Source organism: Odocoileus virginianus, chromosome 10, assembly GCF_023699985.2.
Source record: "Odocoileus virginianus isolate 20LAN1187 ecotype Illinois chromosome 10, Ovbor_1.2, whole genome shotgun sequence".
Lineage (NCBI taxonomy): Eukaryota > Metazoa > Chordata > Mammalia > Artiodactyla > Cervidae > Odocoileus > Odocoileus virginianus.
In genome coordinates, this window is record NC_069683.1 from 23,572,013 (window position 1) to 23,599,264 (window position 27,252).

The 27,252-nt window shown below is 39.3% G+C and overlaps 1 protein-coding gene across 1 annotated transcript; it reads left to right on the forward strand.

Moving 5' to 3' along the window:
- The first annotated feature begins 159 nt into the window (after positions 1-159).
- Positions 160-26,945, forward strand: APIP (APAF1 interacting protein). Its single transcript, XM_020912259.2, has 7 exons — positions 160-304; positions 14,068-14,168; positions 19,724-19,772; positions 20,888-21,005; positions 22,673-22,808; positions 25,921-26,088; positions 26,644-26,945. The coding sequence occupies exons 1-7, from the start codon at positions 248-250 to the stop codon at positions 26,741-26,743; spliced, it is 729 nt and encodes a 242-aa protein (XP_020767918.2). The 5' UTR covers positions 160-247; the 3' UTR covers positions 26,744-26,945.
- Positions 26,946-27,252: the final 307 nt, after the last annotated feature.

A 27,252-nucleotide genomic window follows, 5' to 3' on the forward strand; every position in this document is an offset into this window, starting at 1 on the left:
AGAGGCCTGCGCGCCTCGGAGTCGAGTTCTAGCCCCGCCTCCAACCGGGTTGGCCTCCCGGCCAGGCGGCTGCGCGGTTGGGTCAGAGAGGCCTTCCCAGACCCGCCTTTCATTTTGTCCGCCCCGCCCCCAGGCTGCCCTCAGAGCCGCCTGATTGCAGTTCGGGCCTTGTCGCGTGGGCCCAGGCGGAGCTTCAGGAGCAGAGCCGTGCGGAGGTTGCAAGGCGCGGGTACCGCTAGTCCCGGCCATGTCTGGCTCTCACTCTCCAGAGGGAGACTGTTGCTCACGGCAGTGCCGCGCGCAGGTAGGGGCGGGGCCGCCGGTGCCCTCTATTCCCAGGAGGCGAGGCGGCGGCGGAAGCGAGGCGCCGGCCGGGTGGGGCTTTGCGCCAGACTGGGCGCGACCACCGTGCGCCGCCTCTTGCCCTGCGTGTGGACCTGAGGCTCCGGCCTACGCGGCGAGCTGTGCTTCCAGCGCTAGGGTTTTTCGGCGGCGAGGGCTGGGCACCAAACGTTGAAAAGGGAAAAATAACTGAGGGGGAACATTGGGCGTCTTTAATGTGTGTTTCAAAACCATTTAACATAAAGACAGGCCTTCGGGGAAACGCGAAGCCCTGGACTGGAATTGGAGCTAGGACTGTGCTCTGCGGCTGTTTTCCTGCGCCCTGGCGACCATCCATCCCTTCGTTTGCCGCTCAGTAGGCAGTGGGAACACATCCGCGGAGCCATCTCTTCTGACTGTAGCCAGCGCTTTGATTCTGTGCAGTTGTTCTGTGACTATCTCGGTTTAGATTGATTATGGAATGATCTTTAAAAGGATTTTTCCTTAAGCAGAAAAGGAAAATCCACCCTTGGGCTGCGCATACCGTTTCATTCTAGAACACCCACGTGCTCAGGGTGATGATTAAGGGCTTGGCCTTGGGTATGGAGGAGATCTAGAGGAATAAACAATTACAACGTGAGAAGCCTTGCTTAATTAAGAGGCAGAGAGGGAAAGCCCCCCCGAAACGCGCTTCTTTATTTCTCCTGTTATTATCTCTTGGGGCTGAAGGCCCCAATTAAAAAGTAGTAATGTGGCAGGTTTTATTGGGAAATTCTTGGCAACCACTGTTCTTGTGTGAATAAGTGACATAAGATTAGCAAAGTCTCTTATTTGTTTTCTTCTTCCCACGTACTACAGTTTGTTTATTCCTCATTTCACTGCCATTTAAAAACTCGCCCACTGTCTGCCTCTGCAAGGATTAGGTCAGTACCTGCTGGAGTTACTGACTTTCAACACACCCTGAAAGGAGTTGAGAGAGGAGATCAGGAATGAGATACTCTAGGAAAAACTGGCAGAGCAGGCTGTCCGACAGTTGTTTTCAAGAGAATATTTTATGAGTCTTAATTTTTTGCATTTTTCTCCTGTCTAGAAAAGCACTAAAAGAATTAACGGAGACGTCTGTTCCTCGTGACTAGCATCAATCTTCTGGTGATTAACATCAACCTTTGGCCAAAATGTGGGCTTGATTCCATGTAACTCCCTTTCACTAAAATAATTTACGTACTGACCTCCCTTCTCACCATTTTGGATCAGTTCCTCAGTACTGAGAGCCTGTCTCCCTGCCTATAGTCCTCATTTTGCCCCCGATTAAACTTAACTTTGAGGTTGTGCGCCCCCCCCCCCCCTTTCTTTTTTCAGTCAACATGGCTTTTTAAAAACTATCCTCTGGAGTATAAATTCTGTTAATGCAGTGACTTTGTTTTGTTCATGGTTGAATTCCCAGAAGTGCTTCATGCATGGTAGACAGGCAAGAAATACTTAAAACTGGTATCACTATCCACGTAGCAACTCAGCCAACTGAAAAGTTAGAATTCCTTGAAGCCTGTTTTTTTTAGGTTTTCTTACCCAAAGCCTGTCCTTTTTAACTTTTTTATCTTTCAAATCCATCTCCACCATCACACTTTAAGATTTATTTTTGAAACTGTTTTGCACAGCTATCTGGTCTGGTCTTTTGCTTCCTTGGTCCTCCTTCAGCCTTTTCTCTTTACTACTCCTATAGAAATGTTTCAAAAACAAGATGTGATCCAGTCATTTTCTACTTAAAACGACTCAGCAGTTATCAACCATCTGTAATATAAAGTCCAAACTCCAGTGCATGGCATGAAAGATCCTTACAGTCTTTATCTCTACCTGCCTCCATTCCACAGAACCTAATTCTGGTTGCAGGTACTTAAGTTCTATCTGACTGAAATGCTCTTTCTCCTCTTCACATACCTGCATACTCCACCATATCCTTTATTAAAACTTAGCCCAGTATCCCTTCCTCTGTGGTCTTCCCCAACTCCTGCTCCCTCCCACCAGTAGCTTCTACTCCCATAATGCCCTGGACCATCTTGTTATATATTGTTTTGTGATTTCACAGCTTTTACTAGAGTTTGAGCCCTCAAGGGTGAGGATTTCATCTTACTCATTTTTATTTCTTCAGGGTCTTCAGTAAAAGTTTGTTAAGTGAATGAATGAGAAGGCTATTCAATAGGTACACAAAAAAGGTACGGGGCAATTGCCATGACACAGAGTTTGAGGAAGAATCACTTCTGCCTGAGAAGATGAGAGAAGGAATCATAGGGGAAGTGGGTGTGAAGGCTGATAATCAAGAACTTGACAGCTAGAATTGGGATAATTGGAGATCCAGCATGAGCAATGAGTGCAAAGAGAAAAAGATGTATTCTTGGCTGTCAAGATAATGTGTCTTAGTCATCTGTTGCTGCATAGCAAGTATTCCAAAACTTAGGCATAACACACAATCATTGTCTCACACAGTTTCTGACAATTAGAAATGCAAGAGAATTTAGCTCAGGGTTCTGGCTTAAAGTTTCTCGTGAGATGGCAGTCAAGCTGTCAACTAGAGCTTCAGGCATTCAATCCTTGACTGCAGCTGGGAGGTGCTTCCAAGCCCACAAAGTTACTGGCAGCCCTCTGTTCCTCCCATTTTATTAGCCCAAGCCTCAGTTCTTCCCTATGTGGTCTTCTGCATAGGTAATACCCTATAACATGGCAGCTAGTGATCCAAAGGAGAGCACAGAAGACAGAAGCTGAAGTCTGTAGTAACTTGATATTGGAAGTGACATACTATCACTTTTCAGTCTGTCTTAACACAGACAGCCCCATACAATTTGGGATGGAACTCTACACCAGAATGTGGAGACCAGGAAACTGGGATCATTATTAAGGGCCATCCTGGAGGTTGATAACTACATAGGTGGACTAGATCTGAGAGATTCATGTAAAAAAATGAAAATGTTTGAAAGTTAGATTGGAGCAAAAAAGCAGAAGGACTTAAATAACAGACCCAGGACACGGTATCTGAGCATTAAATGATTTGAGGAAAGTTTAAGTGATTAAAGTAGTGTATTATATTAGTACTAAAAATAGAGTGAAGGGTAAGCTGGAGGGAAATGGAGAAGTGGTAGGCAAAGAGGGCAAATAAGAAAAGATAACATTCATCCTCGCCAAATATGAGTCTGTGAGAGCTTTACACTCTACTATTATAAAGTAAGAAAAGCTAGGATGATGGGAAAGTGAATTCCACAAAATTAACTTCATTCAATTTAAAGGACTACCTTTTATTCTGACATTATCCATCCTACTCTTTTTTATGTTAAACATGCACTTTCTTTTTTGAAGAATGTGATAGTAGACAATTACATATTATGTCGTAGCTTGGCAATCTTATGTCAGTCCCTAAAATTTAAAGAACAGCAGCATCAAAAGCTACTGATCGTGAAATTCAGAAGTCTAGGAATCACTCAACCAGATTATTAATAGAAGGAGCTCGATATCAGAAAGAGTCACTGACTTGCCATAGGGCACTCAGCTAGTGGATATCAGAATTAAAGCCAGGCTCATTGTGTTATCAAGTCCAAGCTTGCTCTGTTTGCCGCACAGTAGGCCAATGGATCGAGAGACAAAGTGTTGAGGCAAGGAAGAAACTTTAATTGGAGAGCCAGCAGACTGAGAAGATGGCATGCTAGCACCTCAAAATAACCATTTTATTGGGGTCTGGATGCCAGGTTCTTTTATAGTTTAGAGAGAAAGAAGCAAGGAAGAATTAAAGTTGAAAGGCAGAATGGAGAGGGAGATGCAGTGGGGAAGTAAAGTGAACAGGTCTTCAGTCTTGCAAAAATCTCCAAAGAAATGTCCAGCCTTCAGAAGGAGTGTGTTAATCTCTTCAATGAGATGCTTCAACAGTAAGTGAACCGATACCTTCCAGATGTTCAAGCTGGATTTAGAAAAGGCAGAGGAACGCAAAATCAAATTGTCAACATCTGTTGAATCAAAAGGCAAGAGATTTCCAGAAAAACATCTATTTCTCCTTTATTGACTATGTCAAAGCATTTGACTGTGTGGATCACAACAAAGTGTGGAAAATTCTTCAAGAGATAGGAATAATAAACAGCCTTATCTGCACCTGAGAAATCTGTATGCAAGTCAAGAAGCAACAGTTAGAACCGGACATGGAACAGTGAACTGGCTCCAAATTGGGAAAGGAGTATGTCAAGGCTGTATATTGTCACTTTGCTTATTTAACTTATATGCAGAGTACATCATGCGAAATGCCAAGCTGGATAAAGCACAAGCTGGAATCAAGGTTGCCAGGAGAAATATCAATAACCTCAGATGTGTAGATGACACCACCCTTATGGCAGAAAGCGAAGAAGAACTATTCAGCCTCTTGATGAAAGTGAAAGAGGAGAGTGACAAAGTTGGCTTAAAACTCAACATTCAAAAAATGAAGATAATGACATCTGGTCCCATCACTTCATGGCAAATAGATGGGGAAACAGTGAGATCCTTTATTTTCTTTGGCTCCAAAATCACTGCAGATGGTGATTGAAGCCATGAAATTAAAAGATGCTTGCTTCTTGGAAGAAAAGCTATGACCAACCTAGACAGCATATTAAAAAGCAGAGACATTACTTTGCCGACAAAGATCTGTCTAGTCAAAGCTATGGTTTTTTCACTAGTCATGTAGGGATGTGAGTGTTGGACCATAAAGAAGTCTGAGCACTGAAGAATTGATGCTTTTGAACTGTGGTGTTGGAGAAGACTCTTAAGAGTCCCTTGGACTGCAAGGAGATCCAACCGGTCCATCCTAAAGGAAACCAGTGCTGATTATTCATTGGAAGGACTGATGCTGAAGCTGAAACTGCAATACTTTGGCCACCTGATGTGAAGAACTGACTGATTTGAAAAGACCCTGATGCTGGGAAAGATTGAGGGCAGGAGGAGAAGGGGACTATAGAGGATGAGATGGTTGGATGGCATCACCAACTCAATGGACATGAGTTTGAGTAAGCTCCAGGAGTTGGTGATGAACAGGGAAGCCTGGTGTGCTGCAGTCCATGGGGTCTCAAAGAGTCGGGACACAACTGAGCAACTGAACTGAACTGATAGAGATTCAGTTTATCGCTGTAGTTGATATTGTCCAGTTTCTCTTTATTATTTATTTGTAAATCCAGGATTCCTGATTATTTTCATGTATATGTGTTTTGAATTCTCTTTGGTAAACAAAGTTGTACGATCTTTTTGATTCCCTCGTTAGTTGATGGGCTAAAAAGCCTTTCACAGGTGTTCATTTTATGATTGTAAGAGAGTCCCCACCAGGAAAACCTCTGAGAAATACATGCCTCTATTATACTTAAATTGAAAGAAAAGGTGGAGGAGATTAGAGCCATGGCTGGCTGTGAGCAGGTATCTCAGTGACATTCGAGGCTGATTTCCTTTAAATAACTGTTGTGGTCTAGGTTTGGGTTGGAAAAGAATTTCCAGACATGAGATAGCATGAGAGGGAAATAAAGTTTATTAGAGTGGGAGATGCTGTTTAGAACAGCGGGCCAGCTCGAGAACCAACGTTGAACAGGGTCCTTAGTCCACTTTTATACCCAGGGTACAAGGAGTGGGATAGGGGTCTTGCGGGTCATTTGCTGATTGGATGAAAGTGAAAGAGGCGAGTGACAAAGTTGGCTTAAAACTCAACATTCAAAAAACGAAGATCATGACATTCGGTGGGTGGGGCAAAAAGTAAGGCAAATACCTTCTTCCTATGGGGTCGGAGGGGAGACAGGTTATACTGCTCAGGAGGACCTGAAATCCATTAATAGTTAAAACACAGGGGAGGGAAGTATGATAAGGGCCTGGTTTTTCTGTTCTTGCATTCCAAGACCCTCCATGGTTTTATCTGCCCTTTCATTCTTGGGTCACAACAATAACTAGATTGAAAATTTGGGGAAATGAAATATTGATTCAAAAACTGTTTAGGCCTTAGTTTTTGATATATACAGAATAACCCAGATGGATGGGGTGGGGAGGGAGGTGAGAGGGGAGTTTAGGGTGGGGAGGGGGGACACATGTACACCCATGGCTGATTCATGTCAATGTGTGGCAAAAACCACCACAATATTGTAAAATAATTAGCCTCCAATTAAAATAAATTAAAACATGTATCAGTTCAGTTCAGTTGCTCAGTTGTGTCCAACTCTTTGCAACCCCATGAACTTCAGCAAACCAGGCCTCCCTGTCCATCACCAACTCCCGGAGTCCACCCAAACCCATGTCCATCGAGTCGGTGATGCCATCCAACCATCTCATCCTCTGTCGTCCCCTTCTCCTCCTGCCCTCAACCTTTCCCAGCATCAAGGTCTTTTCAAAGGAGTCAGCTCTTCACATCACGTGACTAAAGTATTGGAGTTTCAGCTTCAGCATCAGTCCCTCCAATGAACATCCAGGACTAATCTCCTTTAGGATGGAGTGGTTGGATCTCCTTGCAGTCCAAGGAACTCTCAAGAGTCTTCTCCAATGCCACAGTTCAAAAGCATCAATTCTTCAGTGCTTAGCTTTCGTTATAGTCCAACTCTCACATCCATACATAACTACTGGAAAAACCATAGCCTTGACTAGACGGACCTTTGTTGGTGAAGTAATGTCTCTGCTTTTTAATATATTGTCTAGGTTGGTCATAACTTTCCTTCCAAGGAGCAAGTGTCTTTTAATTTCATGGCTGCAATCACCATCTGCAGTGATTTTGGAGCCAAGAAAAATAAAGTCAGTTACTGTTTCCCCATCTATTTGCCATGAAGTGAAGAACATATACATATATATACAAAATACTGTTAAGTGTTCCCCCCAATTGTATGGAACCTGTACTGTAAGCAGTTGATTGCATGCTAAATTTAGATATATCTTTCAAAATCCTTATTCTAAGTGAAAAATCAGACTTAACAATAACAAACAAGTAATACTATTGGATCATTGAAAAAGCAAGAGAGTTCCAGAAAAACATCTATTTCTGCTTTATTGACTATGCCAAAGCCTTTGACTGTGTGGATCACAGTTAACTGTGGAAAATTCTGAAAGAGATCGAAATACCAGACCACCTGACCTGTCTCTTGAGAAACCTGTATGCAGGTCAGGAAGCAACAGTTAGAACTGGACACAAAACAACAGACTGGTTCCAATTAGGAAAAGGAGTATGTCAAGGCTGTATATTGTCACCTGCTTGTTTAACTTATATGCAGAGTACATCATGAGAAATGCTGGGCTGGAGGAAGCACAAGCTGGAATCAAGATTGCCAGGAGAAATATCATTAACCTCAAATATGCAGATGACACCTCCCTTAGGGCAGAAAGTGAAGAAGAACTAAAGAGCCTCTTGATGAAAGTGAAAGAGGAGAATGAAAAAGTTGGCTTAAAGCTCAACATTCAGAAAACTAAGATCATAGCATCCGATCCCATCACTTCATGGCAAATAGATGGGGAAAAGGTGGCTTACTTTATTTTTTGGGTCTCCAAAATCACTTCAAATGGTAACTGCAGCCATGAAATTAGATGTTTACTCCATGGAAGGAAAGTTATGACCAACCTAGACAATATATTAAAAAGCAGAGACATTACTTTGCCAACAAAAGTCCATCTAGTCAAGGCTATGGTTTTTCCAGTGGTCATGTATGGATGTGAGAGTTGGACTATGAAGAAAGCTGAGCACCGAAGAATTGACGCTTTTGAACTGTGGTGTTGGAGAAGACTCTTGAGTCCCTTGGACTGCAAGGAGATCCAACCAGTCCATCCTAAAGCAGATCCCCGTCCTGGGTGTTCATTGGAAGGACTGATGTTGAAGCTGAAACTCCAGTACTTTGGCCACGAGATGTGAAGAGCTGACTCATTTGAAAAGACCCTGATGCTGGGAAAGATTGGGGGCAGGAGGGGAAGGGGACGACTGCCGGGGTCCAGCCTCGGCAGGATCCAGGGGGTACCCTCAGGATGAACGGCGTCGGCGAGAGAGAGAGAAGACACGTGAGACCAGCCTTGATAGGGCCAAGTCTACAAGGGAGAGACAGACAGACAGACCAGATGGGTTGCAGCAGAGTCTGGCAGAGTGTGGCAATGCTTTATTTTTTTACCGTAGTTTTTATACCCTAAGTACATCTCTAAGGGGAAGATAGTTTAACATTACATCAGCTTGTTCTTCACGAAACCAGGGTGTATTCTGCATACTTCTTTGTTTATGAGGGTCTTGTACATTATCTTGCAGGTCGGGTAGATGTAAACCTATTTTCCATTTCTATGGTGACCTTAACTGAAAGGTAGCAGTCTCATAGGGCAACAGTACAGAGTAGAAGTATAACCTTGTTAACACAAAAATTAATCCTTCTGCAGAAGTTGCCATTTGCGTTTATCTAAGAGTTTTACCCCATACAGACTCTGCGGCTTCAGTGAGGCAGCATCGGCCTAGCACACCTGGCTCACAATTAACAACCATCTCATTGTTACCACACTAGGGCTCAGCTCTTATTTTTCTATATCTTTAACTATATTAACAATGGTTTCCATAACACAACCTTAGCACATTAAGAGCAAAAACACAGCAAGCAAATGTTAACCCAATAACCACCTTTAGAATAATTTTTCTTATGTTTTCTGATAGGACTCCTTCACCCCCCCAAAAGGCTCTATGTCTATTAGGGCCTTTATATGATCAAGTTCTTTATGCTTTTTTATGATTAGCGTATTATGAGCAGTCATGCATATTAGTACCAAGGGCATAAATGCATTTGCCAAACAAACTAAAATACCAGCAAAAGAGTTTAAATTAAAACACTCCTTCCACCCTGGATAATCTCATAAAATACCAGCACCCGGGAAACTTATTGATTAAAGTTCTAAATTGATTCTTATTTGGAAAGAGATCTGGGAAGGCCTTCTGCCTGTGTCACAGAAATTAGGGAGTCATCTATTGAAGCAAGCATCAGAAAGACAGATATCATCTTTAAAGTGAGCACCGGGGGCAGCTTTTCGAAATCCCTGAACACCTGATCTGCCTTGCCTGTCAGGCTTTCTCCTCGTGACCTTGTCATGGGTGGGATCTCGTGAGCTGGCCTTTTCGAAACCCCTGAAAACCTGATCCGCCTTGCCTGTCAGGTTTTCTCCCTCCTGTCCTTGTCATGGGTACGGTCTTGTTTTTTGGCTCCTGGCAGACGACAGAAGATGAGATGGCTGGATGGCATCACTGACTCGATGGACATGCGTTTGGGTGGACTCTGAGAGTTGGTGATGGACAGGGAGGCCTGGTGTGCTGCAGTTCATGGGATCACAGAAAGTCAGATGACTGAGCGACTGAACTGAACTGAACTGAATACTATTGACATTCGGGGGAAAGCTAAATACTAACTAAACTTTTCTTATCGATTCTTATAAAGTAGGTATTCTGATTTTTACTTTTCTCACCATTCTGGGCAACTTAAATGACTGCATTTTTAGTAAATATACCTCTCTTGGTTCCTGCTTCGAAGTGATTATTTTTTTTTGAAATTGTAATTTTGTGGGTTTGAATGAAACTTTACTAACAACAGCTGCCTTATCATTGTTACTCCTGTAACAGGAAACTGGCTAATGATTCTAATACCTCAGTACTGGAAAGACAAAAGAGAAACAAGAGGCCCTTAATAACAGGCTATTTCCTATAATGCTTGCAACTTGCTGTCCAAATTCATGGTTTTAAGGATTGAAAACTGCAGGAGACTTCTCATTGACTGCATTTTAGTATGTAATTAAAATATCACTATATTCCCAAAAAAAGGAAATAGCAAGTTATACAAGGCATCAGTAATTTTGACTAGATTTAAAAAGGAAAAAATTAGAAAAACCAACATAGCTTTATTATTCACTTTAATTCAGAAATTTTTAATTTATTAAAGTGGAAAGGAAGTTAACATTGAGACACACATTGTGCTGCCTGCCTTATGTCCATTATCAGTTCTGTTCAGTTGCTCAGTTGTGTCCGACTCTTTGTGACCTCATGGGCTGCAGCACGCCAGGCCTCCCTGTCCATCACCAACTCCCGGAGCTTGCTCAAACTCATGTCCATTGAGTCGGTGATGACATCCATCTCATCCTCTGTCAGCCCCTTCTCATCACGCCTTCAATCTTTCCCAGCATCAGGGTCTTTGCCAGTGAGTCAGTTTTTCACATCAGGTGGCCAAAGTACTGGAGTTGCAGCTTCAGTATCAATCTTTCCAATGAATATTCATGACTGATCTCCTTTAGGATGAACTGGTTGGATCTCCTTGCAGTCTAAGAGACTCTCAAGAGTCTTCTCCAACACCACAGTTCAAAAGCATTAATTCTTCGGTGCTCAGCTTTCTTTATAGTCCAACTCTCACATCCAGACATGACTACTGGAAAAACCATAGCTTTGATAGCTTATGGTGAACGATGTTGGATTCGTGATCTCCAAAGAAGATTTAGCTTTGGGACCAGGGACCAGGCTTGATCACTCAAGAGCTTTTGTGTAGCAGAGTTTTATTAAAGTATAAAAAGGGACAGAGAAAGCTTCTGACACAGACATCAGAAGGGGGACGGAGAGTGCCCCCCTCGCTAGTGTTAGCAAGGGAGTTATATACTTTAATGAGTCATTACAATAAATCAAAAGAATGTCTCAAGGTTGTAAAGATTTTACTAGACCCACTCCCATAATTTACATTTTAAAATAACAGGATTAGCCAGAAGGTTTTCAGGAAGGAGAAACTGTCCTCAAGCAGGATACACTGTGGTTATATAATCCCTAGTACACGGGAAAAATAAACCAGCCAAAGTTTGTCCTTTCCTCCTCTTTGAGAATTCCAGACCCCTCTCTCCTCAGGGACCCGTGGACTTCATGTCAATCTGCCTAGGAATTGACTCTCCGTTTTGACCAGATGTACCTTTGTTGGCAAAGTAATGTCTCTGCTTTTTAATATGCTGTCTAGGTTTGTCAGCTTTTCTTCCAAGGAGCAAGCATCTGTTAATTTCATGGCTGCAGTCACCATCTGCAGTGATTGTGGAGCCCAAGAAGGTAAAGTCTGTCACTGTTTCCATTGTATCCCCATCTATTTGCCATGAAGTGATGGGACCGGATGCCATGATCTGAGTTCTCTGAATGTTGAGTTTTAAGCCAACTTTCTCACTCTTCTCTTTCACTTTCATCAAGAGGCTTTTAGTTCCTCCTCGCTTTCTGCCATAAGGGTGGTGTTATCTGCATATCTGAGGTTATTGATAATTCTCCCAGTAATCTTGATTCCAGCTTGTGCTTCACCCAGCCTGACATTTTTCATTATGTACTCTGCATATAAGTTAAATAAGCAGGATGACAGTATACAGCCTTGACGTATTCCTTTCCCAATTCGGAACCAGTCTGTTCCATGTCCAGTTCTAACTGTTGCTTCTTGACCTGCGTACAGATTTCTCAAGAGGCAGGTCAGGGGGTCTGGTATTCCCATCTCTTTAAGAATTTCCCATAGTTTGTTGTGATCTATGCAGTCAAAGGCTTTGGCATAGTCAATAAAGCAGAAGTAGATGTTTTTCTCGAACTCTCTTGCTTTTTTGATGATCCATCGGATGTTGGCAATTTGATCACTGGTTCCTCTGCCTTTTCTAAATTCAGCTGGAACATCTGGAAATTCACGGTTCACATACTGTTGAAACCTGGTTTGGAAAATTTTGAGCATTACTTTGCTAGCATGTGAGATGAGTGCAGTTGTGTGGTGGTTTGCACATTCTTTGTCATTGTCTTTCTTTGGGATTGGATATATCCATTATATGTCATTTTAATCCTCAACACGTTCTCATTTAGTGGATGAGTAAACTGAGGCCTGGGCTTCCCTGGTGGCTCAGTGGTAAAGAATCCATCTGCCAGTGCAGAAGACGCTGTTTCGATCTCTGTAGGGACGATCCCCTGGAGAAGGAAATGGCAACCTACTCCAGTATTCTTGCCTGGAGAATCCCATGGACAGAGGAGCCTAGTAGGCTACAGTGCAGGGGGGTCACAGAAGAGCCAGACACGACTGAGCAACTAAACAACAACAGCGACAAAACCGAGGCCCGAGGTCCTGTAAGCGATTAACCCCGAAGCCTGTGCTGAATCAGAACTTTAAAAAATGTCAACTTTCCCATATCCTTGATTTTATATTCTTAAGTCTGCTCCATCAAATTATCATTAGCAATACTTATCTAAAATATGTATGTATAATATTAACAGTGAATATGGGAAATACCATAATTTTGGATACTCATATAAGAAGCTGAAAATGTCGGTTCAATAATAACCCCTCTTTGGACTCAGATATTTTTTCCCCTTTACCCAGTGCTGAGATGTCTATAGGCAGGTTTTCTGACTGTGATTTGTTGCACAGTGCATCTATTTCTTGTTCACTTTAATCTGGAGAGTATAGTCCCTTGGGGTCCCATGTGTATGTAGGAATTTTCTATTGAATGCCCCACTTGGAGCATACCTTAGGTTTTATCTTGTGCTTCTAGTGACTTTCGTAGCTATCAAAATTGAAGCACTAGGTCACCAGAGTTTTGCAAATACCTTCAAGGAAGTTTAAGAGCCTACTTCCCTCCCAGGTAGACTCACTCATTTCTTTAATGGCCTTGTGAAACTTTATTTTCCAGCCAGCTAAGCAGTATATTTTGAAATATTATTCAAAATAATTTATTCAGCTGTTTTAGTTGTTTTCAAGGTAAGGGTTGTAAATCATTACTTCCAAAACGGAATTCATGGTATTTCTTTATTATTGTTTTTGTTTTCATTCATTTTAGCTTTACCAAAGAGGAAGAAATGCTTTATTTTCTGTTTCTAAACAAATAATCACCAGACATATATAAAAGTGGGGCTTTTATTTCAGTTAGATTTATTGTACTGATTATTTCACCATCTATATAAATGTGGAATCATCATGTTGTACATCTGAAACAATGTTATATGTCAATTACATCTCATATATTACTTATATAACATCTTAAACAGTAAGATGTTATCCCAACATATATCTTCATAGAATGGGGCCTAGAAAATATCAATTATGATTGCTTCTGAGTGCTTTTTATGTCATCTTCTTGACTTATATTCCGTAATGAGTATACATTGATTTTGTAATAATAGAAAACAGTATAATTACTATGGGAAAAGGACATTTTTTTAGAAAAATAAATAAAATTGAACCAACACAGAGAAGATGAACAAATAACTATCATAGTACATATCATGTACATCATGCCTTAATGAGGTATTTGGAAGAAGATGTTTTGTTTAAAAAAATCTTCTGGGTAGACTGAAGTGTGCCTCTTTCAGCACTAGATTCTATTTTATTTCAACCATTCCAGTAAGACCCTTTGTAATATAATCTGGCATTTCCCCACCTCATTGTTATAACTTGTTCCTTAGTACTGGACTGTGTGGCCCTTAACTGAATGATTATAGGTTGCCAAACAATATGGTAGATCCACTTTCCAAACATTAAAAACAAAGTATATTTTGTAATAATTTTCTCTCTCATGGTACCCTCTCTATGGTAGATTTTCTTAAACTTCCTTAAATTGGTTTTTTACTAGAGATATCTACTATATATTATAGTAAGTATATACTATATAGTATATATTATAGGAAGTATGTAATTATATGTTATATATGTTATAGTAAGATATCAAGTAACTTATTGTAATAGTTACTTGATAAAATAATGTCTATTTAGAAATCATTATCTTCTTTTTAAGGACAAGGAACATCCAAGATACCTGATCCCAGAGCTTTGCAAGCAGTTCTACCATTTGGGTTGGGTCACTGGGACCGGAGGAGGAATTAGCTTGAAGCATGGGTAAGTTCCCGGCTGATTCTCCATATAAGTAGACCACCAAGAGCCTAACGTGTATTATGTCAAAGAACAGCTGATGATCAGTTTCTTATGGCACTCAAGGTATTTAGTTTCTAAATAGAGAAATAGGTATTTGCATTACCAAATGGAATAAGTGTGCTCTAGATGTTGCATATCTAGTAAATACCTGTGGACTTAAGAATCACAATTTGTAATCCAAATAATTTGGTCCTCAGTCTTTGGAGTACCAAAGTTAACTAACATGCTGCTGGATATGTTCATGTCTGGAACTATAAAGGATCCCCTCTGGGTAGACAGGATTTGTTTCAAAGGTTCAGATACATATTTCAGAGTCAACTTAGATACAGATTGTAACCATCCAAAAATCCTAAAAGTTACATTTTGAGTAAAAAAAGGCAATATGCCTTTCTAACTACAGGTATCGTTATTAATGGACTTAATACCTGCAGGTTCATGTTGCTCACAGGACAAAACAAAAGGTATTTAACTTGAAGTAGAAGGAATAAATAGTATTTAATTGTTCATTAGATTTATTCAGTGTCATTCCTTTAAGAGGATGAAAAAATAAGTAACCTACTTACAATGAAAACAAAGGTTGTAGAATCTCATTCCCTTAAGTGTTTCTGGAACAGGATTAATATTTTTCCTCTTGAAATGTTTTAGGAATACTAATTGTCTGGAGGCTGAATATTAAATTGAGTAACTTGATTTATTTCTTTATCCTAATTCACTTTCTTTAACAAAATTGGACTACTACAATATTTATGTGATATTGAATATATAGAGTAACACCTCCAAGGAGGCTGCATTGTTTAGAAAAGAATGGAATGTAAAATTTGTAATCAGTAAAGATTTTTTTTTTTTTTTTGCCTCACAACGTGCAGTGTCTTAGTTCCCCAACTAGGAATTGAACTCTCGCCCCTTGCATTTGAAGCATGGCTTCTTAATCACTGAACCACCAGGGGAGTTTCCATAATCAGAACATTTTGGACAAAAGGGACTTTGTGGCATACCACAAGATGATGCCACTGAAACTTCTTGTGCTTCAAATTACCAAGAAACTCAAGAAATATAATTAAAACTGTAGGAAACGGCAGGAGAGGCCTTACTCAACAGCTGTCAGACTTCATGTGTAGGGAGGCTCTTGGTCTGCAAAGGTCCTGTTCCACGTAGTACGTGGTACCTCCATTACATGGGTCCGCTTACCATCAACCCAATGCTAATGTGTCAATCAGTATTTCACAGGTTTTCAGAGTATTTTCCCAAAACTTTCAAGTTGACCTGTTCACAACAAAGTCCTATAACAACACTTACTGTTACTATAGTTGTTTCATTTTTTCGTTTAGGAGTTGAGTACTAGTAATTTTGTTTTTGAGCTGTATTATTTATAATAAATCATATTCTAAACCTTGCTTTTAGTAACCTTCTTTTTAATTGCATTGACAAAAATGCTAGTTTGTACATATACAAATAAGGGCTTCCCAGATAGCACAGTGATGAAGAATCTGCTTGCCAATGCATGAGACTCAGGTTCGATCCCTGGGTCCAGAGGATCCCCTGGAGTAGGAAATGAAAACCCACTCCAGTATTTCTTGCCTGAAAATTCCATAGACAGAAGAGCCTAACAGACTGCAGTCCACAAATTCCATGGACAGAGGAGCCTGGCAGGCTACAGTCCGTGGGCCCACAAAGAGTTGGACGTGACTGAGCGTGCACACACATACACAGGCAGTGCAGTGGTTAAAAAAAAATCCACCTGCCAATTCAGGAGACACAGTAGATACGGGTTAGATCCCTGGGTCAGGAAGATCCCCACTAATAGGAAATGGCAACACACTCCAGTATTCTTGCCTGGAAAATTCCATGGACAGAGGAGCCTGGTGGGCTACAGTCCATGGGGTCACAAAGAGTCAGACACAACTAAACCCATGCACACACACGTACATGTGTAGGAAACAAAGATTCCTACCAAACTGAATTAAAATAACTTTTTCCAATTGACTCTTAAAAAAAATAGCAAAATTAAAAATAGAATGTAGCAAGGGGCCATTGCAGATCTCAACAAGAAATTTTTTTTATCATAAAGATATAAAAGACTATGTATTTAAAGTGTAGAACCAGTCACTAAAATTGTGTGTGGTTATGCTAAAGCACTGAGGGGGCGCATTTTAAAATGAATTGACTGTAGCATTACAGTCAATTTGTAGGGAAGTTGCATTGTATTTGTAAAATGCTTGTTATTAGATTCTTAATTGGTGAGGAGTGCCGCCTGGAGGTCACAGGTGAAAACAGCCACGATGGTATGTCACTGCATTTAGGATCTTACTAAATTTATGCTTTATAGAGTAAAATGGGTAATTTGTAGTAAAATGTTGAATTTTATCCCTAATATTTAAATGACTTTGTAGACCCATATCAATAATTTTATCAATGATATTAATGTTCTCACATTAGTGAAAGTTTTTTTCTGATGCTTCAGAGCAGATATATTTGGAATGAAGCACAAACTCAATAGATTATGTTTCCATAGTAAGTGTGGCAATAAGCCCTTCGGAGAAAATGAAATTACTTACATTTCCAACGTTTGGCTGCTATCAGTCCAGTTTATATGTTCCTGATGTGTGGTGCCACATAAGAAAAGACAGCTTAAGACGGAGATGAGTGTTAAATCAGAAGAAATGGAGGACCAAGAAAATAACAATAGTCAAGGCTATTCCAGGATACTTAGCAGCCACTGTGGTTAGGTTGGGCTCCTACCTTTCACATTTCACATTTCCTGTTTTCACAGCATAATGTTTTTATGTGTCAGAAACATTAATCCTGTTGTATGCTACTAGAATTAAAATTAATAAACCCATATTGTAGACAAGATAATTGCAGCATAATAAGATTTAAAGGATTTTTTTTTAAGTAAATAAGAGTAGAAGCAGTACATGTACATGTATTATAAACTCTTGCGTTTTGTCCCCCTACTCACCACATAGTGAAACAGCAGGGAGTGTGGAGAAAATAAATTCCCAAACGTGATACCTTGAAACTCAACATGCTTTCCGTTTGTGGCTTATAGTCCCAAGAAATACTTTACTTTTAGTCTTTAGCATGTGTCCTTCCCAAAATAAAAGCTCTATCATCTTTGTATTTTAATCCGGATATCTCCTTCCTTGTTCGTGTAAATATATTTTTTTCTAAAATCTATTTAGCTAATCTTTTAATCAAAATTGACCAAACTCTAAACTGATGTCTCTTTTACAAAGGTAGTAATAGAAACAGATTTAGCATACCAGGGAATTCCCTGGTGGTCTAGTGGTTAGGATTCCATGCTTTCACTTCTGAGGGCTTATTGACAGCAGTCTGTTGTGAACTTTATCTGGGTCTCTTCCCGGGGCTGCATAAATACTTTCCTATATGAGAAGACCTACAAGTCCACCAGCAGAGGTGATTGGACTATGTACCACACATGATTCTAGAGTCTCTTTCATGTTCTTCATGTTACATGAGGAGAGAAGATTTAGATCTCTGGTATTTATAAGGGGTCATTTTTAACAGTATGATCCCTATGCATTGCCACTGGTTCTAGAGGAATGCCACTCTATGATTTTCTTAGGCAACAAAATTATAAAGCAGTAACTACTTTGTGAAAATGAATGCTTGAGCAAAGCTTACTGTGGTTTGGATTTCACTCTCTATCAGACATTTTGGGCTTCCCTGGTGACTCAGATGGTAAAGAGTTAGCCTGCAATGCTGAAGACCTGGTTTTGATCCCTGGGTCGAGAAGATTCCCCTAGAGAAGGGAATGGCTACCCACTCCAATATTCTTGTCTGGAAAATTACATGGACAGAGGAGCCTGGTGGACTACAGTTTCGTGGGATCACGAAGAGTCGGACACGACTGAGCGACTAACACTTTCACTTTCTTATCCGGCATTTATTTTCTAGACCTTATTTATGAGTAGACCTTAAAGGAACTTCCATACATTTTGTCAGTTCCAAGTCTATAGGTTTATTTGTAACCCCAACTTCGGCAGCTTGATGCAATATAGTGAGTCATGCTCATTTTCTATGGGAAACAGTTGATATTTTTCTCTTTATTTTATATTGGAGTATAGCCAATTAACAATGTTGTAATAGTTTCAGGTGGACAGCAGATAGACTCATCCATACATACACACATATCCAGTCTCCTTCAGACTCCCCTCCCATCCAGGCTGCCACATAGCACTGAGCAGAGCTCCATGTGCTACACAGTAGGTTCTTGTTGGTTATATCCATTTCAAATACAGTAGTATGTGCATGTCCAAACTCCCTAACTGTCCCTTGCCCCACCCTTCCCCCCGGCAACTGTAAGTTCGTTCTCTAAGTCTGTGAGTCTCTTGTGTGTGTTCATGCCAAGTTGCTTCAGTCCTGTCCGATCCTTTGCAACCCTGTGGGCTGTAGCCCACCAGGCTCCTCTATCCATGGGATTCTCTAGGTAAGAATACTGGAGTGGGTTGCCATGCCCTCCTCCAGGGGATCTTCCCTACCCAGAGATTGAACCCATGTCTCATACATCTCCTGCATTGGCAGGTGTGTTCTTTACCACTAATGCCACCTGGGAAGCCCTAGGAGTCTCCTTCAGAAACAGTTAATGTTGACTTAGTGTCCCTAGTCCATGCCTCGGTGGCAGAAGCCGGAGCATGCAGGTGCTGATATTTCCTTCGTTTGCCTTATTAACACCCTGTAGCAGCAACTGAAACTGATACATGAGCCAGAGGATCTTTGTTGAGGGTGGAGAGAATTCAGAGAAGATTTTGAAATTAATTTCCAAATCAAATTTGAAAGCGAATTGTGGTAATGCATCCTCCCTTAGCACAAGTGCTGTATAACAGAGATCTCCAGATGTAACCATGCCTTTTACATTTTTAACTTTCTGCAGTTGTTTTAGCTTTGTTACCATGTATTTTCACAAGATAGAAGTGTTTTTCAACTAGGAAGCATACTGTTCCACCCAAAAAAGTAGCCCAGGGTTAAAGCTGTAATTTAACCAGCCATCCAGCAGAGGTCTCTGAACTTCATGTTTTGTAGTAAGAGCATTTCAAACAACAAAATTAAACCTGATTCCTTGCAAGACTTTGAGTGAGCATATTTTCCTCTGATTGGATTTTAGAATTACTGTGTTCCATGTCTAGCAAGATCAACTCTGCTTATTGATGTTTAAAGATGCTGAAGACTTGTGTTTTCAGATTTGTATTTATCCTAACTAGATGAAAGCCTGGTTACCATTAATTTGTACCATAAAAAGAAATAAAGAACTTTACATGAAAATGTAGAAGACAGAAGCAACTATCAACATTTTACTGTGTCACCAGCGTTATAAAGACATTAAAGTAGCTTGCTATTCTTTCTATACAGCCTATTCCATTAATTGAATAAAGCTGCTATTTGTATGAGTTAATTTATAAAGATGATTAACGATTGGACTGCAAGGATACACTTTTCTTTTTGCAAAAGCAAAACAATAGAGTTAAATAAATACCAATTTCTATATTTTGTACCACCAGCAATGAAATCTACATTGCTCCTTCAGGAGTGCAAAAGGAACGGATTCAGGTATGGTACAGGGATCTTTCTTAAACTTAAATGTCTGCTCTTCTCTACCTGATTGTTGTTTTATGAAATGGAATTAATATTAAAAGAAATGTTAGTTTTGAAGGGAAATTATATTGTGATATTTAAATAACTAATCAACAAACATTTGTTAAGTAACTACTAAATTTTTTTGAGGTGGTAATGATCCTGCATGTCACCAGGTGTTCTAAATTTTCTTTCAGCCTCTAGAGGGCAAAAGTGAATAGTGTAGTCTTAAATCATAATAAAAAATGATTGTAACTGCAGCATTGTAACACCATCTTTATCAGGCTAATAGGTTAATCAGATTGGACTAAATGGACCAAATTGACTCATATTTAATAATGGCAAAGCTCTTCCAAAGTTATAAAACTTTGTTTCAAAATTTTGAGAGGACCCCTTCTGTATTAACGCTAGAGTAATGCCCAGAATAGAGTTAAAACAAGTACAAATACTTAATTCTCTCTAAGGCATAATGCTTCATTAATAAATAATTTATATTGTAGTTTATAATAAACCCTGGCAAATGAAAGTTACAAGTCAGAAATAATGCATGTATTACTAGGAAAAACCTGTGGATCTACATAATTCCTTAGAACTTAAAAAATAATGTACCTCATAGAGATGAGCATTTCTGAGTACCAGGTAAGATTCTCAAGGAATAAGAAAATTGTATTCTCTATTTTTCCTCTTATATTATGAAATATGAAAAAAGTATATAATACCCATCCTAAAATAGTGATTATATAAGTCTCTCTGAAATATAGTTGTGAAATTACATGGCAAAACTGAGAAACTAAATCAATGAAATGATAACCTCATACTTGCATATTAAATTTTCCATATCAATTTTTTTCTTCAAATTCTAAAGGTGAGTTTTTTTTAACTCTTTTGAGATTATTTTGGCTAGTAGAAAACATTTTTTTATTTCTCAAAATGGCTACATATTTTTGAGGGAGAAACTAATTATATAAATATTTTAAATGAGTTACACATACATCAACACTGTATATATACACTGTTGACAAACAAGAAAGAAGATATTTCTCATTGATATTTTATGAAGTTTTCTCTTTTCTTTCTCCTTCTCTAAATAGCCTGAAGACATGTTTGTTTGCGACATCAATGAAAAGGACATAAGTGGACCTCCGCCATCTAAGCATCTTAAAAAAAGCCAGTGTACTCCTCTTTTCATGAATGCTTACACAATGAGAGGTTGGTAGAGAATGTACTCCACATAAAGAGTATTTGCAGAGTAGGCTCCCCTAAATGGGCTTCCCTGTTTGGCTCAGTGATAAAGAATCCTCCTGCTTATGCAGGAGATACATGGGTAGGAAAGATCCCTGGAGAGGGAAATGGCAACCCACTCCAGTATTCCCTGGAAAATCCCATGGACTATAATCCTGGCAGGCTATAATCCATGGGACTGTAAAAGAGTCAGACATGTCTTAGTGACTAAACAATAGAACTGCCCCCTAAATAATGGCAATTATTGTTGTAATTCAAATTTCTTAAATACCTGCTATGTGCAAGAATTCTAAACATGTTAATTGATTCAGTCCTCAGATCAGCCTCTGTGGAAGGTCCATTAGTACTTCATTTTATACATGAGAGGACAGAGGCCCTGGGAAGATTTTCCCAAAAGAAACAACTAGTGAGTATTGGGGCCAGAATTCCAATCTAGATGAGTATGACTCCACTAGATTGTCAAATTAACCAACTAACTATATATATATACAATCCAATTCCTACTCTTAGTTTAGAGTTATACCTCTGTGAACTTGTGGTAGAAATTAATCAAACTACAAAGGAGGGAAAATCATGGTCTTTTCTTCACTTCAGTGGGAGTGGTTCTCTCTTTTTTGAAAAATTTACTGTATGACAAAAGTATGACTCATTTTATTAGTAATTCCCAGAAATTGTGGTAGAAAACTAACCTAGAAAGGTTGAACCTAAAGGACAATATAAAAGTAAGAAAGTATAACTGAAGTACTGACTTAGTCAGTACTAAGTACTTAGTACAATGAAGTCATAAAGACCATGCTTTAGTATAGCCCCTGGATGAAATCAGTGTACAGTGAATAATCATGCTATGGTCTGTTCCCAGACATTACCAGCTACTATTGACAGGATGAAACTTCAGCAGCACATTCTGCCAGCCTGAAGAATCTTTCCTAGCAAAAAAGCTAAATAAACTTCCAGTTGCAAAAATAGACATTACTGAGTTTTATAGCATACAAATTCTTTTTTAGGTAAACCCATTGCATCTACATCTTAAAATCCCAATCATCCCTTATATCACCAAGATGTGGCCTACACTATAAAGCCTATCTTGATCAAGGGTCAGACTGACCTGGGTTCAAATCCAAGTTTTCAACTACTGTCTAAAGTTGGACAGTGTATTTAAATAACCATGGACAAGTTATTTAGCAATCTCTGAGCCTCAAAGCCTTGACCGTTAAATGGGAGAGGTGGTTGTTGTGACGATACAAAGAGAAAACATCTTTAAAGGAGACATAGGAATCCCTAATTGAGTGGTCATAGCATTATGATAATGATCTCCATTATTATAATAGCTGTACTTCAGACCATCTAAAAAATGTTTTTGAGCATGTATAAAGTATTGCGCGCGTTGTCCACTTGCTGGATACAGTTTAATGTTTCTTCTTTTCGCTTTCTGACTCTTCTATTAGTATTTCTCTTTCCTACCTCCCTTCCTCCTCTCCTACCCACTACCAACTTATTATTCCAGGCCGAAAAAAAACAAGTCCATAACCATATATAAATATGTGTGTGTGTGTATATATATATAAACTCTTTAAAAAGGGTAATTTACTTTTCACTGAGCATGTGACTATATTCTTCCCCTACCCCCACCCCAGGAGCAGGTGCTGTGATCCATACCCACTCTAAAGCTGCGGTCATGGCCACCCTTGTCTTCCCAGGAAAGGAGTTTAAAATTACACATCAAGAGATGATCAAAGGAATAAAGAAATGTACCTCGGGAGGGTATTACAGGTATTTCCACACCCCCCCTTTTTTTTTGCTTAAATAATTTCAACAGTATTTCTCGTTCTTCTGATAAACGGGATCCTGATGTTTATATGTATTTAATGCGATGTTATGGATCTGTGTTAGTTAATACCCCACTTAATATTATACTTCCAGATCTATTCTCAGTGACACAAATCAGATGTCTCCCTTCCTTCTCCCCATTCCCAACCCAGCCTTGGTAAATAATTGCCAACATGAATAACGAAATGTTTGTTGGAGTAAAAAGAAAAGGGCTGGGCTCAGATTTCTGTAGAGATGGAAAGACTGTGTTCCTCTATTGAAACAACCCGAGAATAAGCGCTCCTCAGCTTTACTTTGTCTTCAGGAAGATTCAGCTCTGACTCGAGTTTATCCTTCGTTTGGATTTCATATAGTATTTCTGTAAAAATTTTCATTTGAAAAAATTTTTATAATTATTTTAATTTCGATCTCTATATGCTTATAATTTTCAGTGTGGAAAGGGGCATAGATAATATAGAACAGAGGCCCTTCAGACAAAATTAGCTAAATCTACCAGCCCACAAAAATGTAGCCATTATTCATCAATCTAGAATATAGTGACGTGAAGAAACATGTTCCTGGGACTCAGGGACAGGCTCAGCATTTCATCTAAATGTTTGGGCATTCTTGTTCCTGGACCTTCACCTTTCCTAATTTCCTAAAGCGGCTGAATCCACATTTTCTTGTTGAGAGGAAAAGGGTGCCAGTTTCACTCAAGTGTTCTTACGGCAGTGTGTTACTGTTACTGCACGTAATAGACAGTACGTGTTTAAACTAGTGTGCTGAGAAGTTCATTTGACTTGATTTTAGTTAATATTTATTGTGTGCCTAAAGCATTCCTCAGCACTGGGAAACACCTACTTACAGAAGTTAAATATTTAAATTATGAAAGTGTACATACTAAAAGCATAGCCGCATACTGCCTTTTCCACATCTGGGTCTTGAAGGAGAGGCATTTGTGTGTTAGCAATTTCATCGGCATTTGATTGCTTCAGTGAAGAAATAAAAATAGGTCAGAAGAACATGTGAAACGGTGGGTAGAGGAGCAGAGCACAGCAGAGAGCCTTTGGAATTTGTGGAAAAAAGAATGACGCGAATGCAAAGATGCAATTTGTTTTGCATCACAGTGTATATACTTTTTATATATTATGTTGACTGTTTCAGAACTTAAAGAGTACAAAGTTTTTTGAGATGTTTTTGCAATTCTGTTTGAGCCTGGCTGGGAAATCAGTAACAGTCATTATCACAGTTCCTGGGCAGTGGTACTTCATCGGGTTTTGGGTAGAATCCTAAGTATCCGGTCAAAAGAAGGGGCAAAAAAAGCTGGATGAAGTAGGAAAAAGGAGGGAGTTTCTTCATTTTCTACTCTACTTTTAAAAAATTTTAAGTGCATCTTAAAAATAATGATAACTTTCAAATGTCTAATCTTATTTGGGGGGTAACCATGTTAAATGTAACTGTCCTCCCTTTTGAAGGCAAATGCCTATGGAAGGGTGAAAAGAACGCTCTTTGGTTGGAGGACTCCCCCTGGTTCTGCTCCTGTAAAAGGAGTAGATCGGACTGGATTAGCTTTCACGTCTTCTTTTAGTGTGGAATTATTTTGCACCTGGAGCTATTTCTGACTGTTGGGTGTATGGGAGAGGAAAATATAAGTTTGTGATTTTCATGGCCAATACTAGGAAAGACTTGGGACTACCAATTTTTCCTTCCACATTTAAGGATATTTTATAATTACCTCTGTTTTACTTAAGTGAAATAATGGGCGACCTCATTCTGTTAATGATAGTGATTGGCCAAGTTCTTTATTACATGACTGCTATTTATTCTGTACCTTCCCTAAAGTAGTAATTTCTGATAGTTTATTGATAGAACTTATTTTGGTTAAATTTAGCCATTACAGAGGGGGTGAAAAAGCAGATGATACATTAACACGGCAAGAGAAGTTCATGTTTAAAGGGAAATATGTCTGAGTTTTGATTGGTTGTAAATGACCTCAGAAATAGTTGTAACTTTACCAGTGACAAATTATTTGCTTAAGTGTTATTACAGAAACAAAAAAAAAAATGCATATTTTGATTTCATCACGTGTACTTACTAAAAATAAGGTAAAAATAAGTTCTAACATCACAGATTTGAGAACATCCTAAAAATGTTATCATACCCTTAATGGTTCTCTCCAAAGGTCTTTGCTATCCCAGGAATATAACCACACATGTATTTATTTATTTGCCTATCCAAGACACTTTGGGGGTCCTACAGAGGTAGAATAAAATGATTTCGTACTGTTGGGAAATTCCTGCTTTAAGCAGTTCAGTTGTTAATCCTTCCTATGTTCAAAACATTATGATTCTCTATGCTTCACGGAAATACTTGTATGATCTTGATAATTTCTTTGTTAGGTTTTGGTATCCTGTACAAATTTCTGCCACTTCTACTTAGGATTAGAACAATGCCTGCCAGATTCCCAAGGCGTCTTTTGATATAGTTGTTCATGCAGGATACACAGACTAACATGCAACATCTTGTTCATAATTTGGAGTGGCTTGTCTGATATAAAGAGAATGTCTAACTTATTATTTGAAAAAATTATGAGTGTTATATATGAATCAGTTCAGTTCAGTTCAGTTGCTCAGTCATGTCCGATTCTTTGCGACCCCATGAACCGCAGCACACCAGGCCTCCCTGTCCATCACCAGCTCCTGGAGTTTACCCAAACCCATGTCCATTGAATCGGTGATGCCATCCAACCATCTCATCCTCTGTCGTCCCCTTCTCCTCCTGCCCTCAACCTTTCCCAGCATCAGGGTCTTTTCCAATGAGTCAGCTCTTCGCATCAGGTGGCCAGAGTATTGGAGTTTCAGCTTCAACACCAGTCCTTCCAATGAACACCCAGGACTGATCTCCTTCAGGATGGACTGGTTGGATCTCCTTGCAGTCCAAGTTTCTCTCCAAGAGTCTCCTCTAACACCACAGTTCAAAACCATCAATTCTTTGGCGCTCAGCTTTCTTTATAGTCCAACTCTCACATCCATACATATTTTTAAAAGGAGAACAAACGGCATGTTTTGTCTTACAGATATGATGATATGTTAGTAGTACCTATTATTGAGAATACACCTGAGGAGAAAGACCTCAAAGAGCGCATGGCTGTGGCAATGAATGATTACCCAGACTCCTGCGCAGTGCTAGTCAGACGGCATGGAGTCTACGTCTGGGGAGAGACGTGGGAGAAGGCTAAAACCATGTAAGTGTAAACCAGAGAACATCAGGGCCAGACACCACACTTTAAAGAAGTATGGTTTCTTTGGTGTCACTGGTCAAATTGGTTTAATCTGAATTTAAACCAATTTGATAGTTTATCATTATTACTTCTAGATATTTTATTTGTATTATATATTATTTTGTTAAATAATTTTCAGATCAGCTGTTATTTGGCAAGGCACTGTGCTCTTTAATATAAAGAAGGAGCAACTGCTCTTGTTCTCTCAGTTGAGGGCTAGAATGATTTGCTACATTTATTTACCAAAACGGCACATAATAAAAAATTTAAATTTAGGTAAGTAGTATATTTTAAACCCTTTTGTTTCCTGAGAAGTATATAGTAAGGTGGCATGATACGGTATGATTCCTTTTTTAAATAATGTTAGAGACAAAATAAGAAACCCTTTGCATATAACTGAGGGGGGGAGGAATTACCAGGGACAGGGTTCACTTGATGCAGAAGAAAAATACGGTTATTAGAAGTAGAGAACTCTGACTAAACACTTTTAATGCTTTTTGCTTTTTCTTTTTCTAACAGGTGTGAGTGTTATGACTATCTGTTCGATATTGCCGTATCAATGAAGCGAGTAGGGCTGGACCCTGCGCAGCTTCCCGCTGGAGAAAATGAACTTGTATAAGTCAAGTGGAGGTTTACTATATAGAGAGATAGTTTATCTTAATTATTACATAAATGGCATGACTTTTAAAATGAATTGAAAATGTCTATGAAACTTATTGATTTGTCACTAAACACTGCAGATTTTCTGACACTGGGTGATATTTCCTTACATTCTTATAATTTTAAATGACAATGCAATGGAATAAAAATTTTATAATGAATGTGTTTTGGGTTTTTTTGGCTGCACTGTCCTGCATATGGGGTCCTAGTTCACCAATCAGGGATCAACCCTTCCCCCTAGAGTGGAAGCGAGGAATCTGAACTACACAAGAAGGTCCCATGAATGTTTTTTATGTTTATTTCCAAATCCCTTAATGGCAAAATATTTCCCTTTGAATTAATCTTTTTTTTTGTATATACTCCCAGAGAATTCCTATTACTCTTTAAAGTTGTTGATGATAATAGAATCCATTGGAAAAACTTCCACTAAATTACAGAATGAGCATTTTTTAATTTTAATATTGGTAA

What these genes read in the sequence shown, in the direction of transcription:
- APIP (XM_020912259.2), top strand. Translation starts at nt 248, where the DNA reads ATGTCTGGCTCTCACTCTCCAGAGGGAGACTGTTGCTCACGGCAGTGC. An exon ending in TGCAAAAGGAACGGATTCAG is followed by an intron (nt 19,773 to 20,887) that starts GTATGGTACAGG and finishes TTCTCTAAATAG; the next exon opens with CCTGAAGACATGTTTGTTTG. An exon ending in ACCTCGGGAGGGTATTACAG is followed by an intron (nt 22,809 to 25,920) that starts GTATTTCCACAC and finishes TTTGTCTTACAG; the next exon opens with ATATGATGATATGTTAGTAG.